The sequence below is a fragment of the Marmota monax genome, unplaced genomic scaffold, assembly GCF_021218885.2.
Source record: "Marmota monax isolate L192 unplaced genomic scaffold, Marmota_monax_Labrador192_F-V1.1 WCK01_AAM20220418_F8-fsc00068, whole genome shotgun sequence".
NCBI lineage: Eukaryota > Metazoa > Chordata > Mammalia > Rodentia > Sciuridae > Marmota > Marmota monax.
In genome coordinates this window covers 3,488,361-3,507,627 of record NW_026692352.1, presented here as the reverse complement: position 1 = coordinate 3,507,627, position 19,267 = coordinate 3,488,361, and the positions used below count along the sequence as shown (strand labels likewise).

Here is a 19,267-nt window from a genome sequence, read left to right as displayed (position 1 = left end):
GTTTTCCAAGTTTCCTTTTAAAAAGGTTTGGTTCAACAGGCTTTTCCAAAAATACCATGTTTCTTACAAAGATACTCTTGGACCCTCCTTTACCGCACTTAACAAATTCAGAGAGCAAGTAAATACACCATGGGACACAGACCCTGAGACCACTTTTGTGCCAGATATGATATCCTGGGTCCTAAAGATGGAAAGAAATAAGTAATGGTCTTTGCTTTCAAGGTTCTTTCCCACTGGGGAAAGAAGACGGCTACATACAATGAGGACAATATTATGAGACATGCTGGAAAGAAAGGGCAGCAGCATGCTGGTGAGCTAAGGAGGGAGCCTGGAGGATGTGACCGCTGGCTTCCTGGATATGGTCATTCTGGATGCTTCTCCCCTTTCCCACAGCTACATCCTAAGAAGTAATGAACTGAGTGTGTATAAGGACATTTTATTGGTCCCAAGAAGGATATATCAAGTATGCAGCACAGGGTGGTCTCCACAAACTCCTCACATCATTTCTCCCACCTCCTGGGTCCTCACCTTCATAACTGAAATCCTCGATAGTCTCCTGCTGCACAGGAACACACAGGTCCCTCAAGAGGCCTGTGTGAAGGGATGTGTGTGAGGTGTCCAGCCATAAATCTGGGACACAGAATATTTCCATCTTCTGCTTTCTCTGCAGTGCAGGCTGCTCACATTTGAGACAGCTGTTAGCACTGGAGGCTTAGTCTGTGACCAGGGGCAAAGTTCAGCTAATTGCCCCATCCCAGTGTCACAGCTAACCATTGGCCTCCTTCATCTTAGGAACAAGCTTGATGCAGTCAAGCCAGACTCCTAGCATATGACCTGCAGCACTTCCTCTCTGACCCCACCACCCAGCCCACGTCCACAAGCCACACAGAAACCATGTGATGTCATCTGGCTTCAGCCCTGACGCTGTTAAATAAGTGATCCTCCCTCCAAGCTGCTGCAACCCCAACTTTAAAAGGACTGGAATGAGGTGATTTCCAAGAGTTTATACAACTCTTATTCTGGATCAGTTCAGTTATTCTAAGATACAAGTAAGAATATCACACAGCAGGTCACCATAGCTAAGAACAGACCATGTAGATAGGCTTCTTGGAAGGCAAGCATGCTCACCACTCCACCACCAACACTGTCCAGCCATGGCTGAAGACTTCTTAGAATAACAAGAAATTGAAAAGAAAATTCCAGCAATTGGACTCATCCACTGGGACAAACTGTCGTGCTCCAGGTTGTAATGACATCGCAGGCTGTACTAGTCACTGCCGAGGGAACCCAGCCACAGTTTTTGGTTTTGGTTCCAGTTACTGCCCAGCCCTCTTCAAGTAGCTTTATGACAAAATCTGGCAGCTCTGAAACCTCTGCATTTGTTTTGTTCATTATAAAGTTTTTCCTGACAGAAATATAACCAAATAATAGAAATTTTTAGATTAAAAGGAAGATGTTGGGTGCAGAGCAGGCTGAACTGTGTTGTCTGCAGGGCAGGCTGAACAGATGTTGACTGCAAGATAGCCCACGCACTCAAACCCCCCTCTATCTGGTCCTTTATCACCTGTTTGCCTCAAGTCTGAACAATCAACCCTGCTTAAGGCTGAACACTTAACCCCCCCTTGGGCCAACAAGGCAGCTTGCAGACTCAGAGGCCCCATTAGATTTGGGCTATAAAAACTCCCTCCTGCCAGGCCCCCCTCTCTCTTGCTCCCTCTCTCTCTTGCTCTCTCTCTCTTGCTCTTTATCTTTCTTGCACGCACTCTCTGTCTCTTGCTCTTGCTCTCTCCCTCTTCATCTCTTCTCTCTCTCTCTCTCTTTCCTTCTTTCCTTTCTCTTTGTTGCACTGCTGCAATAAAGATCTTTTGGTTGCTCCGAGTGTTGTGGTCACTTTCCTTTCAGAAGAGAGTTAAAGTTTGTCCTGAAACCCCACCACTTGACACAACCAATTGAGTTTCCACCTAGGTTCTTCCTGTGTTTGCTTTGTTCCTGCCTGATCTGCCAAGAACCATACGAATGCCAAAGAGCGTCTTGTTCCTGGACTATTTTCCCTTGGTCCCAGTGGCCAAAAAAAACACACATAGTCCTTCTGCCATGTCTGTTTCTGAGAACTCTGATCTGGGAATATCTTCCTGAAGTGTTTTATTCTGAAGCATTGCAGAAATGAACCCATGAGTAGGGTCCACACCCCTTCCACACTGTACCAAACACTTGCCACAGCTGGCTGCTGGGAGGGGCAGGAAGAAATGTGGGGAAGAGACCTGTGTGCAAGCCCTGAGCTATCTCAGATTTGCCCTGAGGGGCTGAGGCTCAGCCCTTCACCTTTCTAGGCCTCATTTTCCTCATCTTGGAAGTTAGGAGTGAGAAGGTAATGCAAACTTCCTAAAGTCCAAAAGGATCAAATAAGATAATGTACAGATGAGCTGAAGATATTACTTCAGAGAAAGCCTAAAACCAGAGGTGGTATGTCTGAAGATGGAAATATTCACACACTCTCACCAAGTGGGTCCATACCTTGTGTCAAGATTCCTTCAGAAACCAGCTCTGTTACTCTGTCCATTCAGCAAACTACTGTACCAGGCTATGTTCTGGGCAAAGGAGTTCAGCCCCTGTCACAAACAGGCTCACATAAAGTGGGGGAGTCTCAAGAAAACAGAGGAGCCAGGGCTAGGAGATGACCAAGGGGTAGTAGGTACCAGAACAAGGGCGTCTGTCATTTAAGGCCTCAGATTAGGCAGGGCAATTGGAGGTGCTTAGGCCTACAGAAGAGCTATGTCACCTGGCTGATGGGGTGGGGAGAGCCTTGGGACAGGAAGTTTCACAGATGGCAATATAGAGCCTGGAAGCCACTGTGATTTGCCTCAGTTCTGCTGTGTGACCCAGAAAAAGCTCCTGCTCTCTCCTGGGCATCAGTTCACGTATATGGCAAGTGTACAGGTCGTTCCAGTTTGACTAGGGACCTAAACTCAGGCAGACAGCACCCAAATGCATGAGTACTAGAAACCCAAGCACTAGGGTTGGGGGTGTGGCTCAGTGATAGAGTACTTGCCTGGCCTGCATGAGGCTCTAGGTTCCATCCCAGCACTACCAATAAAAAGAAAAGGGCTGGGGTTGTGACTGGTGGTAGAGCACTTGCCTAGCATGTGTGAGGCAATGGGTTCGATTCTCAGCACCACAAATAAAGTCCATTGACAACTAAGAAAATATTTAAAAAAAAAAAAAAAAAAAAAACTTGAGCACTGACTTCTGAAAGGCCTAGAGGGGTTTTTATCGTTAGCCTCTTTGAGCACCTGCCCTGGGCAGTCTGTGGCCCCTCCCTCCAGCCTGCCTCTCCTTTCAGACCTGCTCCTCCAGGAAGCACAGAAATTTAAGGTGGACATGTACTCCGTGAGGCCACACCATCCCACAGTGTGTGATCAGGCTTGCTCCCATAAGTGGAAGGAAGGCCTTCAGGGAGACTGCTGCCCCAGAGAGCGAGTCCCACTCTCCTGGGCTATCTAAGCAGTCTGTGATCTGCTGAGCTATGCCTTCCAGTGAGGCACTTAATCTGAAAGGCAAGTTTCCTTCTCTCCTGTGTTCCTGCCTGCCCCTCACTTTGAAGGACAATAACCCTCCTGGCTTTAAGGGTCAGAATTGAAGAGAGAAGATGCAGGGAGGGAGCCCAGTTAGACACAGAGCTGGAATCACCCCCACTCTGGTAGTGGTGGCAGTTGTGGCTGAAGTGGGGGGCACGATGCATCACTGCCCAGGGAGCCTAAAGTCTGACATTTGTATGATGAATGCAGTCACAATGCAGGTGTGTGCAAGTGTGATCTTGACTCAACCTCTGAGCCTCATCTTTTCTCATCTGTAAAATAGGTGATAACCATATCACAAGTTGGTTGAGAGGAACAAATGAAATTACAGGAAGTACACTGGAGGCTGACACGTTAAGTACTTAGTAATGGTGGCCGCTGGGACATCATTGGTTTTTTCAGCCATCAGTCTCTGGGGGGAGGCTGGTGAAAGGACTCCTCAGAGACCAGACAGCTGGTGACCCCTGCTGGCCACTAGGGACCAGAGCAGTAGGGCTGGGGCAGGGGTGAAGGGAGCTAGATTATTGAACTCACTTAGTGCCTGCATAGGAGAACTTAATGACTTCATAAACATTCCCTGAGGTTTCTCTGAGCCAGGCCTGATCCCAGGGAACATTCTGTTCCCATCCTGGCCTCTTTCAAGAGCTCCATGGCTTATAATGGAGGGAGGCTGATAACAAACAAGAAAGGGTAGGACCAAGCCTGGTAGATGAGGAAAGGGCTTTCAGTGGGGGAATCCTGAAGGACGAATTTTAATTGTGGGCTGGGAGGGACAAGAACATTCTGGATAGAGAAAAGCACATGTAAGTCACATTCAGAATAGCAAGGGAATGAAGATGCAGGCCAACAGGGTGGCTTCCAAAGGCTTAGATTTCAAGCTGAGGGGTTCTTCTGAAGGCAGCAGGGAAAATTCAAAGGGTTGGAAACTTAGAAAGTCACTGGCTCTGGCAAGTAGGGTACTGGGAGGAGACAGTGAGTCTAAAAGGTGGCCTGTAGTGGCAGCAGGGATGGAGAGAAGCATGAGGCACAGCAGCCTCAGGATCTGGTACTATGAGGGACAGAGGTCACATGCACAGATGACAGGAGGCAGCTGAGTATGGCATCCAGAGTTCAGGACTGCCGTGCCAGGAGAAGTAGGCAATCTGGGAGCAATGAGAGTAGATTTTGCCATTTGGCCAATACCTTTCTGTCTTCACTGACCTGTGCCAAGCCCTAGGCTACAGAAAGAAATGGGGTGCTGGGTTCTGCCCTGTGAGTTCAGCCTGGACTGAGGCATATTGTGGGGGTGAAATTTGATGCCAAGGTAAATGAAGGCCCAGGCTTAAGCTGCCCTCCTCTACCTGGGCCCTGCCTCTGGAGGAGGAAAGGGGGCCAGTGTAAAGGCTTGCCCAGTGTACCAAATACTTTGATATCACTCTTGTTTGTTAGGATCCTTTCCACCAGGACCCCATGGGCTGCTTGCTCCCTTTTCAGCCCACTGTGTTGGTTTGGCCTCAGGGCCAGGTTGGACCCAAGGCTACATTTCCATGGCTCTGAAAGGCACTGATTTGGGCTGTCCTGAGCCATTCTTCATGCTGTTTGCATGATTAAGCTGGGCAACCTGTGTCCCTGGGCAGAGGCTGGGCTGGCTTTGCCAAAACAGCTCTATGCAGGAGGAGGAAGGAGACCAAACCAGATTTCCCTGAGCCCCCAGCCCAGGTCTCCCTGTACCCCACAAATGCTGCAAAGACGCAAACAGACAATTTTGTTAGTCACCCTCCCCCCAACTTTAGAGAGGAAAAGTGAGGAGATACATATTTTAAAAAGACTTTTTAAAACAAGAACACTGTTTTTAAACAAACACGCCAAGTCCTTCTGGGCCTTCTTCCCCATTAAATCTGGAAGCCACCCCATCCTGTGGGCTCTGGAGCCCTGTGAAGCGGAGGGAAGCTGTTCTCCAGCCCAGGCTGTGGGGGCGTAGTCCTAGCGCCAGAGCACAACCTTCCTGCCCTGGTCCACGCTCACCACGTGGCTCCCGGAGCAGCACCAGGCCACAGCGTTGATAGCAGCACTGAGGAGAGGGAGAGTAGGGTTCAAGGGGCAGCAGGAGCCAGGTCTGCAGCCTGGCTCTGCTCCCCAGTATTGGACCTAGATAGTTTGAGGCCCTCTGTGAGCACATTTCCTCATCTGTAAAGTGGGTATCTATAAAACACATGTGGAAGGATACCTGGGTGCTGTGAAGGGCTGGGGGGGTGAAGGTTTGGAGACAGGGGCTGGGAGATGTTAGAACCTGGTGTCAGGCAGGACTAGTAGGAGGGCAGTGTCTGCTCACCAGTGGGGGCCCTGAAGGCTGCTCTCCAGTTTCCCAGTGTCAACATCCCAGATGAAAAGGGCTCCATTCGAGGAGCCTGCCAGTGCATAGCTTCTGTCAGGGCTGCAGTGGCCACAGCAGAACAAGAGAAAGGGACTCAGGTAAGGACACACACAAGGACCAGGTAGGGTGTACTCGAGGATGGGCAAGCTCTTACAGACACACCTGAACACAGCTTTGGTCCAGTCGGAACCACATTTGAAGCCATCAGCCCTAAAGAGAAACAGGGCTGGGGTCAGAATGGAGATCACTGCCAGTCCTGTCCCCAACCAGGGGCTTTGAGAGCCCCATCTCTATAAGGTGTCAGGTACCTCAGCAGGTCCTGGTCAAGAAAGGCAGAGAACTTTTACAGGAAAAGAGAAACACAGCTGCCCCAATAAAGGCCACAGGGTCAACAGGCAGAAGCTAGTACCTGAACACCTGGCGGATATTGCTGACCCGGAGGTCAATGACCTTGAGTGTATTATCTCTGGAGCAGATGAGCAGGTGCAGCTGGTCATGGCTGAGGCTCAGGGAGGTGACCCGGCCCTGCACAGGAATGACCTGGGTGCAGCGGGGACCCCTGAGGAGACAGGGATAAGGAACAGTCCCCCAAGCCATTCCTGAAAAGAAGGGACTAGGTGTGGTCCCCTTCCTAACCAACAAAGTCCAGAGGCAGGTCTCTGCCAGTAACTAATCTCCCTTATCCCTACACCCAGCTCCCTCCACTGAGGAACTTGGTCAGACTTTGATTTGAGAAGGAGCCCTTGAAACCCTTGGATCACTAAAATAAACACTGGAAGAAAAGCAATGAAAAGTCTGTCTTGAAAAACTTGAGAAGGAAGAGCTTCAAAGGGCAGTCCCTGCACACCAGCAAGACCAGCCTACATGGGCCCTGCACTGCTCCAGCTCTGCATTTGTAAACCATTCACCCAATGCTGGGCTCTTCTGTTCAAAAAACAACTAAAAACATTTCTTGGTTTTTTTATTGAAGCGTGGTAGCCAGGCATGGAGGCACATACCTATAACTGCAGCTACACAGGAGCCTGTGGCAGGAAGATCCCAGCCTGGGCAACTTAGCAACACTCAGTCTCAAAATAAAAAGTAAGAAGGGTTGGAGATGTAGCTCAGTGGTAGTGAACCACTGGGTCCAATCTCTGGCACCAGAAAAAAAGTAGAAATAAAATGGAAAAAGTTGTTTGTCCATCTTGGTTGTAAAGCCCAGGCAGTCAGTACTGGACTGAGAAGTCACAAGGAAAGTGGCACAGCTTCCCAGGGGTGCTATGCCTCAAGGAGCTGTGCCCAACAGAGGATACCAGCTGGTGGTGCCAGCCCCATAGCTTCACTCCCCCAAGGAACCACCATGACCCTTCCTGCCAAGGAGCAAGAACTCCAGCACTCTGACCCCAGGTCCACCAGCCACCCACAGTCTGCCTGTCACCTGCTATCCCAGAACCGGATCTTCTGGTCATTGTGGCCACTAATGATGATGTGGTCCCCGCACACCACGTCGTTACAATAGGAAAGGACATTGATAGTTCTGGAACCTAGGGACCAAGGGGTAGAGCCCAGGGTCTCAGAGGGTTGTCAGGAGCTAGCACAGTAGACACGTAGAGATGCTGAGGTCCAAAAGGGGCAGTGTTCTCCCAAGACTAGAACCCAGATCTTCCCATCCCAGGACTCAGTCCACCTCTTCTTCATCTACCCAAAGCTTAAAGTCATGAAGAAATCAGATAGGGAACACCAATGGGGCACAGAGAAGGATGACCTTGGAAGGTTTCACCCAAAATGTCTTTGAATCCCAGAGCCACTCCCAGAAAGCAGGGTAGGTTCCCTTGTATCTGAGGGAAGGGGGGATGGGAGGTGGAGTTGGAGCTGAGCCTCACAGTAGGCACGGCCAAGGTCCCACTCCTTCACTGTCCGGTCTCTGCTCCCAGTCACCGCCTGGTGTCTTGTTAGCTTGAATTTGGCAGCTGTCACCTTGTCCTTGTGTCCAGACAGTGTTTCCTGCCCCCATCCCAAGTCTGGATCAAAGGCATGGCCAAGACCCCATAATAGCACCTCCCTCTCCTGAAAAAGGACCCTTGACCCTTAGGCTGCCTTCCCAGTCAGGTCTCACCTTGGACCGTGCCTCTCCCACCTTCCAGAGCTGGGCAGCCTGATTGTAAGTAGCTGCCAAAACCTGGGAGCCCTGGAGAGATGGGGAGTGTTAGAGGTCTGAGTCTAGGCCTGGCCAAAGGCAGCATCTTTCAGTCCAGAGAACTATGGTAGGGGTGGCCTTAAAGGTTCCCATGGCCCAAGTCATCAAGGAAGACAAACGAGCCTCAGGCCAGCAGGAATGGTATATGCAAGAGCCCAAGGACCCAGCTTTTGGATACTGTTACTGATGGTAGCCTCTGCCCACTGGTATAGAGACTGGGGTGTGGGGGGATAATCCCATGCTACTGGGGCAAAGTCCCCTCACCGAGGGGTCGAAGTCCACACTGGTGATGCTGCCACCAGCTCCCTCAAGGGTCTGGTTGGCCTCCAGACGACCTGGCAGGGCAGGGGGAGAGCAGGGAAAGGAACAGGTGAAATGAGGTCACTCACAAAATAGAGGAACTGGAACCCAGAGTGGGAACAGGAGTCTCTCTTAAGTTAGAGCACAGAATCATGGAGTACAGTTACAGCCTCGGCTGCAGGGGCCTCATGGGGAAGCTAGGCATTTGCCAGACAGGGCTAGAGAAAACCAGAGAGAAGGGACTGTCCATAGGTCACACAGCAAGCCAGGCCAGACCAGCTGGAGATTTGCCTCCTCTAGGAAGCCCCCAGGGGTTGGCTCTGAGTCCCTAACCCAGTTATAGAACACAGAGCTTAGCACAAGATGGACAGTCAATGTTTGTCTCCTGACTTCTGGCAGGTGGAGTGATACCAAAAGAGGTGATGGCCTGGTGAACCCAAGGACTTGTTCCTCAAAGGTCTGTCCCTGTAAGACTGATAAGGGACCTCCCCCTCCCCCAACAGAGGCCCATCTGCACTCAGCCCTCCCCATCTTGCAGGCCTAGGGGTTCTACCCTTCCTCGGAGAGGCATCCTCAGAGTCCTGCTCCTGCGGAGGGGTTCTCTAGCTATTGCTCACAGGAATGTTCCAGGTAGAGGCAAACACAAAGAGGCCCACCCAGGAGCAAGCTGAGAGTAGTAGATCTTTAGAGAAAGTACTGGGTTGGGCTGCAGGGAGGGGTCCTTACCTCCCACCACATTCCAGAGGTGGATAAGACAGTCAGCCCCACCAGTGGCCAGGAGACTGCTGTTAGGGCCAAAACATACAGCATTGACCTCAGAAAGGTGGGCATCCTGTGGGGAAAGGGGAGGTTAGTGACCCAGGCCTTCCCCACATATGCTTGTTTGTGCCCCCTCACAGGCTCACTCTCAATGTGCCTGTGCACACATACAGCCTGCTGCTGGCTTGGTATCCACACCCTAGGTCTCTGCCCAAATCCTGAGTTTCAAACTTAGCCCCAGCAAATATCTTCATTTCTGCCTGGTCCCCTGAAGCAGCCTCCCAACTGTGCCTCCCAACACTCTCATTGGGCCACCTACTCTCTCAGCCTCCCATCTCCCTTTCCAGTCTATGCCCCCATTGTAAAAAGCCTGAGCAGTTCCCACCATGGCCTGTGGAGATAAACTCCTGCTGGTCCTGGGGGTCTTGCTTGCCTGGCCTGCTCGGGACACCCCTAGTGCCTGCACTCCATATTGGCCCCCACACATGTGGCCCAGTTCCTCCCTTACCAGGACATCTTGAGCCCAAGTAGGAAGTCGGGCAGCCACACACACAGGGATGCTCTGGTATCGCTGCTCAGGGGCACCCCCAATTGAGTGACCTCTCCTCTTCTTGAAACTGCAGAGGTAGAGTCAGGAGGATGTTCACCAAGGCCTTCTGATGTGGGGGCTTCAAGCTCCCCAAAGGCAGCAGCAACAGGAAACAGACATGGCAGTAGCAGAATATGGCCCCAGGATCCAACCAGCCTGTTCCCCAACCCAATCTACCCGGGATGGAGTGGAGAATACACAGAAAAGCACAGAACAAGGGCAGGATTGGTGGTTGCAGAGAAACTTCAGGGCTAATGGTTAGTATTGGCCTTGCCACTGCTTGGCTTTGTGACTGAATGAGTTCTTACATTTCTGAGCCTTAGTTTCCCAATTGAGTGGGAGTTCCCATTTGGCCTCAGGCTGGAACTCTTGGTCCCCTGTGAGGACCTTGGATAAGGACAGATCCCTTATGAGCCTGGAAGATAGCTGAGTAGGGGTTAAAAATGAGGTCATACACCTGGCTCCTGCCTCTGGGGCCCAAAAGAGATACACACAGACAGTAGGCACCATATGGATGAACAGACGAGGCACATACAGAGACCAAGCCTGGGCTCCAGAAGCCTGACATGAGGCTCCAACAGGCCCAACCCCTTCACATACACAAATACACACACTTACTCTAGCAGCCCCTTCACCACATCCACACAGTGGGACAGAGTCAGAGAGGTGGCTGAGGCAGACCTGGGGCAGAACCGAGAACCACGTGCTAAGGGACTGGCTGGTAGGTGTGCAGATAGCAATCATTCATCCCTATACTTTGCTGGAGATCTGAGGACTCATAATCTCTAGAGCCTAGAACAAGAACTTGACTCCTTGAAGATCAGGAGGGTTGTAATCCAGACCAACCCAGGAAAATGCAAGCAGGGAGAGACTTGACAATGGAAGTCTCTACCATGATGGTAAGAACTACCAACCCCCCCACCCTCAGCAAATGCTCACATACAAAAGCTCCTGGGAGGCTGAGCTAGGGCATATGGGAGTGGGCAGATGAAGTGGCCTCAGGCTGGGACAAGGCTGGGGGCAGTGAGGAGGGGAAACCTAAGCTTGTTGAGTAATCTCAGAAATGCCCAACTGTACTGGGATGTCTCAGCCCACCAGGGCTGCCAAGAACTTTGGAGACCTGTTTCTCAAGCCCCTCCGCAAGGTTCCTTCACTATCCCAGGACCTAGACACCAGGGACCTACAAGAAAAGACTGAGGAGAAGAGCCTTCAGGCTGGTAAATGGAGCCAGGAGAGAGCAGCCTCAATGACAAGTAAATCAAGACTTGGGGGGACTGAGAGTGTGAGCAAACATCTACATTTGTTCTTATGTTCATACACACTAAGGTATTCGCAACCAAGCTCGTGCATACATATGCCCATGTCCTTGTGTATACCTACCCATGCACACACCTGTGTCTACATATATACATGCCTAGGACAGATGAGCCCTGGGCCTTGCCCACAGTTCCCTCCTCATGACACCCCTTCACAAGCCTTAAACCCCACCCGAGAGCTCTGGTCTTAGGAAGAAGAGAAAGCAGTGCATGTTCAGTGAAAATGACCCCAACTACCCCAAGCACTGTAGGTCAGACCAGTCCTGGGCTGTACCCCAGCTTCTCCCCAAACTCCTAGCCCCAACCCACCAGCTGGCCCAAGGTCCTAGAAGAAGACAATGGCAGCCTCAGAATTCTGAGACAGCCAACTGCGTCCTCACCTGAAAGGCCTTTTCCACTTCCCACAAGCCTCACTCTCCAGGGACTCAGGCTTAATAGCCAGAGCCAGAGTCTCTGTCTGCTCTCTGATCCCATCATGTAGAGTGTGTGGAATCCTGGGAGAGAGGAATAAAGCTCAGGAAGACCAAAGCAACAGGCCAGCCCCTCCCTGCCCAAGCACTGGTTACGGTGAAGATGTGAATTCCGAGCATGGAAGGGTCCGAGTGGAAAGGAGGATGTGAGGTGGGCACATGAACTTGCTCACACAGATCTTCAAGGATCCAGTGGACCCTGGATCGCTGCTGTGTCCACATGCAGTCAGGTGTACCAGTGTGGGGGAGTGGGGAAGATGGAAAAATGGGCAGACAGTCCGGCAGCTACAGAGTACAGGGGTCAGATCCGGTCCCTCCTCACTCTTACTCGCTGATGCTCACAGTCCGTTTGGCAGCCTTCTTTAGTTCCTGCGACACCCGCGCCTGATTGGCCCTAGTGGGGAAAAAAGCATCCTAGGAGCCAGAAGATTCCAAGGCGGGGTACCAAACGCCCCTGCCTTCAGGTTCGAGCCTGACTTAGTCCATTCTCCCCAGGGGGCAGTCCCCACAGCTGCCTTTCAGGCAAGGGCGAGGCCAGACTCTGAGGAGGCTAGCCACAGAACAGGTCGGGGCCCAGCCCTCCTACCGCTCTCGGCGCTCGTTGCGCAAGTTGCACTCCGCTGCGGCGCGCTCCTTGCGTTGCAAGAGCTGCTCCAGCAGATTGAGCGCCTCCTCCTGGAGCCTGCGCAGTGCCGCCTCTTGGTGCCCAGTGTGCACACGCAGCACCTCGTAGGCCTTCCGCTGCGCCGCATTCTGCTTCTGTAGCTCCTCTACGAGGCTGACCTGCTGCGCCCTCGCCTCCCGCAGCTGCGCCACGCGGGCCTCCACAGCCGCCAGCCTGGAGGACCCGAAGCGCAGGCAGTGCATCCCAAAAAGCTTCCATCACCGCCCAGTGGGGACCCGCCTAAGACCCCAGAGAGATCTACCCATGGCCACCGGCCAGCCAGGTGGTTAAGCCAAGTCCCCAGCCAAGCCTTCGCCCTCACAGCCGTGCAGTTCGCATCCCCCAAACACAAACCAGGAGTCTTTGGTAGTCATGGGGAAAGCTGTTGGGGCCACGCAATAACCCTACCTGGGGCAGAGGAGGGCGCGGTCCCTTTCACCCTACCGGTACTCACCTGCTTTGCCGCTCCTCCAGCTCCGACTGCAGGGCATCCAAGGCTGCACTCTTCTTCACCACCTGGTAGGCCATCTGTGGGGGCGGACAGGTGGTCATGGGCACCTCTGGAGGGCTCACACCAGGCTTCACGCCCCTCTCAGGCAGGAGAGGCTGGAGGGACAGAGCCTGCCACCACCTTCCACGGCCCCTTCCCAACAAGGCTCAGATGAGTTTAGGATCGTGCATAAGGATGCAACAGAGGCTCTAGGCTCAGAAGTCTGACTCCTGAGTTTCAATTCTAGCTGTGCTGTGCCACTTATTTTCTCTGTGACCCTAGGGGTGTAGAGTCCCTTGGAAAGTGAATCTCCTTAGCAAGCTTCGTTTTCCTCACCTGCAGAATGGGAATGATAGTGCCTACCTCCATAGGGTTGAAGGAATGCTGAATGAGGCAGGGGTACAGATGAGATGACCCTCACCCTACCTCCATAGAGCAACCCAGAACTATTATAAAGAAAAATATTTAAAATAATAGCAGATGGTTATCTAGCATTTACACGTGCCATGTTTTATTCTGAGCACTCTACACATATTAACTCTTTTAATCCCCATAATAACACCATATAGTAAACCCACCAGCTTCGTTTTACAAATGAGTACATTGCTACAGAGAAGTTAAATGCCTTGTCCAAAGTCACACAGCTAAGTGACAGTTGATATTTGAACTCAAGCTACCTAACTACATCATGCTCCAAGTAAAGTGTTGATCTACAGGGAGGGTTCAAGGGATGTGAGTTCTATTCCCTGCCTCTCCAACATTTGGCTTTCTTTACAATCCCTGACCAACTGCTGGCCTGCCCAAGCACAGATCTCAGAATACAGAAGCACACAAGGCTAAGAACAGGAATGGACTGTGAGAGTACTGAACCCAGACTGAGTCCTAGAGCTGCCCTGACAGCCCGGAAGTAGGGTGAGAATCATTACATGTTTACCCCTGCCTCACTCCACATTCCTTCAACCCCAGAGCCAAGAGATGGGCCAGCCATGAAGATGAAATTTGATTCCCTTCTTTCAATGCTGAGGGGTCAGTGAGAGAAACAGATCCAAGGCAAGGCAGTGCCCACCAGTGTGGTAAAAGGAAAATGAGGGCCAGACTCTGAGCACCTCTGGCCCAGCAAACAATCACAAGGAAGGGACGGGTGGGGGGGGGGGGTACTCTTATTGCTAACATCTGTTCCTGGTACTTTCTCACAAGGGCTTGGTAAGGATGGACTGAGGTGCGAGGCTGAGGCTGTCTACCTGGGTAAGGGACTGGGAAGACCCCCTGCACATGCAGACAGGGCCCCTACTTTCATAGCTGGTCCAATTTACAATAATTATAATCCTTCTCACCACTGAGCAACCTAATCACCATCCTCGTCACCTATCACTTGCTTTCATTTCTGTTGTGTTATACCACTCAATATTTTTTTATTGGTACTTGTCAAAATTCAAATGATAGGAAAAAAATTCAAATGATAGAGGTGGAAAACAGATGAGTGGTTACTACCAGTGGTTAAGGATGTTTGGGGAAGGGTGAGTGTGACTAAAAAGGGATAGCAAGAAGGATGTCTGGTGGTGATGAAATTGTGCTGTATCCTGATGAATACAAATCTACAAATGTTATGGCATAATGTCACACCATTATCAAGTTGCAACCACAGCATCAGCTCTGGGGGAGAGGCTCTCAATTTGTCTATAGCCCCTTCCCACACTTGTGTTGGGCAGGTGACTTGGCTTACTGTAACTGGACACATGTTTACTGGCCCATCACACTCTCCTCCCTTGAAAACTCCACAGGGCCAGGTCTGTTCACAGCTGCACTCCCTGTTCCTTGGACATAGCGACTGTCAATAAATATTTGTTGAAAGAATGAAGAAATCACAAAAAGTAGATTTGTGTGGGTGGAGTTTCAAATCTAGAATCCACCTCTCTAAGCCTCAGTTTCCCCCTCTGTACCTACAATGAATTAACTAAGCTAATGCTTGCCTAGTGCTAAGTGCTATATTATGGAAGAGATGGTGACTTCATTTATTATATTTATTTATTTATTTTTATTTGTGGCCCTAGGGGTTGAACCCAGGAGTACTCTACCACTGAGCTACATCCCCAGCTCTTTTTATTTATTTATTTTGAGATAGAGTCTTATAAGTTTCCTAGGCTGGCCTCAAGCTCACAATCCCCCTGCCTCAACCTCCTGAATCATGGGATTACAGGGTGCACCATCACCCACAGCTGGAGATGATTTTAGATGTGATGTCTCAGCTGAGCAAGAGTCCAGTGTGCAGAAAAGAAGGCTGGGTAGAGACAGGTCCGAGAGTCAGAAGAGAAAAAGAAAGAGAAAATCCCTGTGGCCAAGGCAGCCAATGAGCACACCCAAATGAACACCCACATTTAAAGGGAGGAAGGAAAGGAGCCAGAGAAGGAACTCAGAAGTAAAATCTACAGATATAAGAAGAAAATCAGAGGAAATAAGTAGGGTACAACAGAAACCAAGAGATGCCATTGCAGGGGACAGGCAGGGCAGTAATGCTAGGTGGAAGTGCCAAGTCCTGCCTACAGACTACATCAATCTTGGTTGTTTGTCTGCAAGTATATATTAACCATCACCTGATGCTGGGCCCTGGGGTTGCCTGGACAAGGGGTGAAGAGTAGGCACGTGAGTGGGGGAATAAGCAGAGTAGGCTAAACCATCTAAAAGGGGGAACAGGCTGCCAGGCCCCTACACAAGTCATCCACTTCCCTGAAGTCTTGTCTCACTCTTTACAGCCAATGTCGGAACCCACTTCATCCAGGGCTTGCAAGGGGCACACTGACACCCTTCCCAGCTTCATTTCCAGGCCTGATATACTAGGGCTCACTCAGTGCTTGCAGCACCAGATTTTAGGGGATGCAGCAAACACAGGAAGTTCTGCTCACTTCCTGGTTCCCTTGACAGTATCTCCCTGCCCCAAAGTCCTGGATCCCGGCCCTTCCCCATTCTTGATCCCTTCCCAGCTTACCTCACCACAGTCCAAGCGGAGCCCCTCCTCCTCCTCCTCCTGCCACTTCACCCTCAGAGTGCCTGGTGGTGAGCTTTGGTCTGAGTCAGGCCCTGACTCCTCCCTGCCAACCAACCAGAGAGAGGTGCTTATGTCCCCTCCATTCACCCCAATGCTCAAAGGCTCCCAGTGTCCCATGAAAAGCCTGAAATAAGAGTCGTTAACTTTTTCTTGAGGAAAATGGAAGCCTGAAAGCCACTCAAGGAAAAAGCAAGGACTGAAGAGCAGTCAGTGGTGGAGTGCTTGTCTAGCATAGGAGAGGCCCTGGGTTCCATCCCCAGCACCACAAAAAGAAAAAAAGGAAAGAGCAAATCTCAGAAATGAGCTTTCAGGAGTCCTGTGCTCTGGCCTTGTGTTTCCTTGCCAAGGACCTTCCTCAAAAAACACCTGCTAACTCTAGCCCCAACCCATTCCTTGATCTAGTCTTCACTCTCTCTCTCTTTGGAATAGGGAGCAAGATCCTTTCTGTAGGCATCAGGTAAGGAACAGGGAGATGGAAAAAGGCTAAGGGGGAAAGATAGGAGTGCAGGGTTAGGAGGTGAAAGGGATAGGAAAATGCAGAGAAAGAAGGAGAAAGGAGATTTTAAAGCAGCTGGCCTGGGGGAGGGCCTGCCTCTCCAGAACCACCCCTGAGTAGCAGCCAGGAGCCATTGAGGTGCTGGGAGAATATGACCCAGCATGGGGGCTGGTGGGCAGGAGGGACTAGAAACAGGCAGCCTTTTATGATCACTGATACATATACTTACCAGAAGCTCTGATGGGTGGCAGAAGTAACATCATTTGGCTTCTTATGAAGCTTCTCTGAGAACTTGGCCAACAGCTCAGCTTTTTCTAGGAGATGATTATCTGGGGGTGCAAGAGGGTGAGTTGGGGCAGAGATAGACACTTTCCAGCCAACCCCTAGCATACAAGTTACCTATGGCTAGAAAGGCTGCAGGAGTCCAGGGATGCTGGGATTGAGACAGCTACTGGTGGATGGGTTGTGCCCCTTGCCTGAGAGTTGTTTGTGCATCTCTACAGGACCTTTAGTGCTGGCATAGACCACCATGTCATCCAGGAAAAGACCTGTTCTCCCAAGGACAGAAGGACCCCTACTGCTGGCAACAGGATGGCTGAGTCCTGCCTGATGAGGGTCCTGAAGGATGCAAGGGGCCTAGAATTGATTCACCTCTGCCCCAGACAGGGTTGGCTCCAGAGCATGATGAAACAAAAAGCTGTACTAGCTATGACCTTCAGCAAGTCACTTCCCTTTCAAGGGCTCTAACTTCACACTAAAGTAATCCTAACTTCCCCAGAGTTGGTGCAAGTTCCCCCAGGTCAAAATAGAAAGTCCTTGAGCAATTATCCAACAGACCTTCTTAGGTTAGGTGGTTAGACCCTGGATTACACACACCCACCACCATCCACGATAACTTCCTCTTTTCAGTTCCGGCGCAGGCTGGGGGGTGGTAAGCCCAGGCCTAGCTTCTCAGCTTCCTTCCCTCACCCAGTGCCCTGCTTGTCACCTTGACAGAGGTCCCTGGATTTAGTCTAGTTCTCATACAAAACCCCACCTCAGCTGTAGTAAAGGCACAGCACTGGTCCCCAGCAAATCTTTAAAAGGTTAAATTATACCTAATTTATATAGAATAAATCTGAGGCTTAGGGACATGAACTACCCAAGACCACAGAGATAACAGGAATTTCAGTCTTTCTGATTTCAGCCTTCTGGGTTGCTCCAGACCCTTAGATTTGGAAGTCCCAAAAAGGGACTGTGGGTGACTCTTTCCTAAAACTGGGAGGTTCCCCTGTCTATCGGAGTCCTTAAGTGAGGCTGCCTGGAGGTAGGGGAAAGCCTCAAGACCATCAAGAAAAAGGCCCAGCACCTGGAAGATTGCAGAGTGATTTCCCAGGATAAGAAACAGATTCGTTCTTGGGGACTTACCAAGATTAGCTACAGTGAGATAGCAGCAGGGATTGTGGCCAACCCCAAACTTTTCTCACTAGTTCCAGGGCAGGCTGGAACTAGTGAAAAAAACTAAAACTTCCAACCCCAAACATACAATCTCAGGTGACCAATGGTCCTACACACAGATCCACTCTTGTTCATCCCAAACTGAACTGCCCCACCCCTACCCCCAACGCACACTCCAGCTGCCCAGAAAGCTCCAAAAGAATCTGACTTCCCAGCTCCCTTAGAAATCCTGCGGGCCCCTGCTTCTCCCTCAGGCTGGGGTGTGCTGAGCACAGAGAAGCTTCCTGTGTTCCAATCATCTATAGGCGGCAGCAGAGCCCAGATTCAGAGTTTTCTCCTTAGAGATTAAGAGTTTCACTGTTACCCTAGATCTACCAACAAGCGGCTGCTCTGGATAGTCCAGCCTTCTTCCTTCACTGGGTTAGAGACTAAATGGTCTGATCTGGTCCTGGGGACCATCTGAGAGGAAGGAAAGCACAAAAGACCTGGCAAAAACAATACTCAAGGGCAAACGTTCTAGGAAACCCAGCTCGTGGGGGTTGAGCCGAGCCTTGAGGGGGTATCAACAAGGATCTCTCCGCCCAAGAGAGTTCTAAGCAGAGCCTGGATTGGAAGGGACGGGAATCCTGGCCATTCAGAAGTGGGGCGTGGCAGACAGGTTCAAGTCGAAAGGCCTCGGAAGCCAGAAGGCGCCGAAGCACTTGGGTCACGGCTTGAAGAGCCAAACCCTCTTCCCAGGCCGGGAGCCCAGCCTCCTCAATGGCCATTTTCTAAGATGCCCAAGGGCACACTCACAGGCCGGCACCAGCTCCAGGAAAAGTGCCTTCTGCGTGCGGTCCCGCTTCTGTAGCTGCCGCACAATGTGGCGCTTCCAACCCGAGGTGGGGTCGAAGGATGCTTCGGGCCCTGCCATCGCCCGGTCTCCAGCCAGTGCCCCGGGCGCCGCGCTCTGTAGCAGGCGCGGTGGGGGCGGGGGCGGGGGGCGGGACCTCTCGGGGACTCCGGGACGTCGGGGTCGGGCGGTGGCGGGGAATCCCCGGGCCGTACCAAGGGCTTGGTGGGGGCGGAGGAGCTGAGTGCACCCCTCGGGGGAAGCTGCCGCATGTCTGCGCCGCTGGGGCCCCACCAGAAAATTTTTGCCTCACAGGGTGCTCCTCTTGCTGTCAGGGGTAATAAGTTGGGACCAGACTCTAGGCCCCTGGGTCAGCTACCCCTTTGCCTGTTGGCGCGCTCCGGAGGCGGGGCCTCCAAGGCCAAGTCCAGCGTTCCTTGACGCAAACGCGCCCGGACTGAACTCTAAAGTGAAGGATGCTTAGAGAACCAGAGTCTTTTTTATTTTCTTCCGTCCCGAGGATGCTTCGGGCTGTAGGGACCCAGGCTGGTGTCACAGATGCCCTAACTCATTGCAGGGGCAGAGAAGTGTTCCTGGAAGGAACGCCGCCTCGCGACCAGACTCTCCCTAGCTGGATTACACCCGGACTCTTGGGTGTAAGCAGACCCAGGGCACCCACAGCATGACAGAAGCACAGAGGAGGAAGAGACAGAAGGGAAGAAATCCTTCTTTCCGGAGATGATGGCTTTTGAGTTTGGTTTGTGAGA

At 51.5% G+C, this 19,267-nt stretch overlaps 1 protein-coding gene across 8 annotated transcripts; it reads right to left on the bottom strand.

Moving 5' to 3' along the window:
• Positions 1 to 5,369: 5,369 nt before the first annotated feature.
• Positions 5,370 to 18,646, bottom strand: Atg16l2 (autophagy related 16 like 2). Of its 8 annotated transcripts, none has more exons than XM_046441887.2 (19): positions 18,464 to 18,646; positions 16,461 to 16,560; positions 15,676 to 15,778; positions 12,657 to 12,730; positions 12,125 to 12,376; positions 11,867 to 11,932; positions 11,449 to 11,562; positions 10,371 to 10,433; positions 9,672 to 9,780; positions 9,131 to 9,236; positions 8,369 to 8,439; positions 8,024 to 8,095; positions 7,791 to 7,911; positions 7,346 to 7,451; positions 6,927 to 7,061; positions 6,338 to 6,487; positions 6,091 to 6,138; positions 5,887 to 5,988; positions 5,370 to 5,625 (listed from the first exon to the last, which is right to left on the bottom strand). In XM_046441887.2, exons 1-19 carry the CDS (start codon positions 18,579 to 18,581, stop codon positions 5,538 to 5,540), a joined length of 1,998 nt encoding a protein of 665 aa, XP_046297843.1. In that variant the 5' UTR covers positions 18,582 to 18,646; the 3' UTR covers positions 5,370 to 5,537. The 8 variants fall into 8 exon arrangements, 7 of the variants coding, with proteins under 7 accessions (XP_046297843.1, XP_058434511.1, XP_046297845.1 ...); XM_058578528.1 differs by lacking the exon at positions 18,464 to 18,646 and adding an exon at positions 17,639 to 18,394; XM_046441889.2 differs by lacking the exon at positions 6,927 to 7,061.
• Between the last annotated feature and the right edge of the window lie 621 nt (positions 18,647 to 19,267).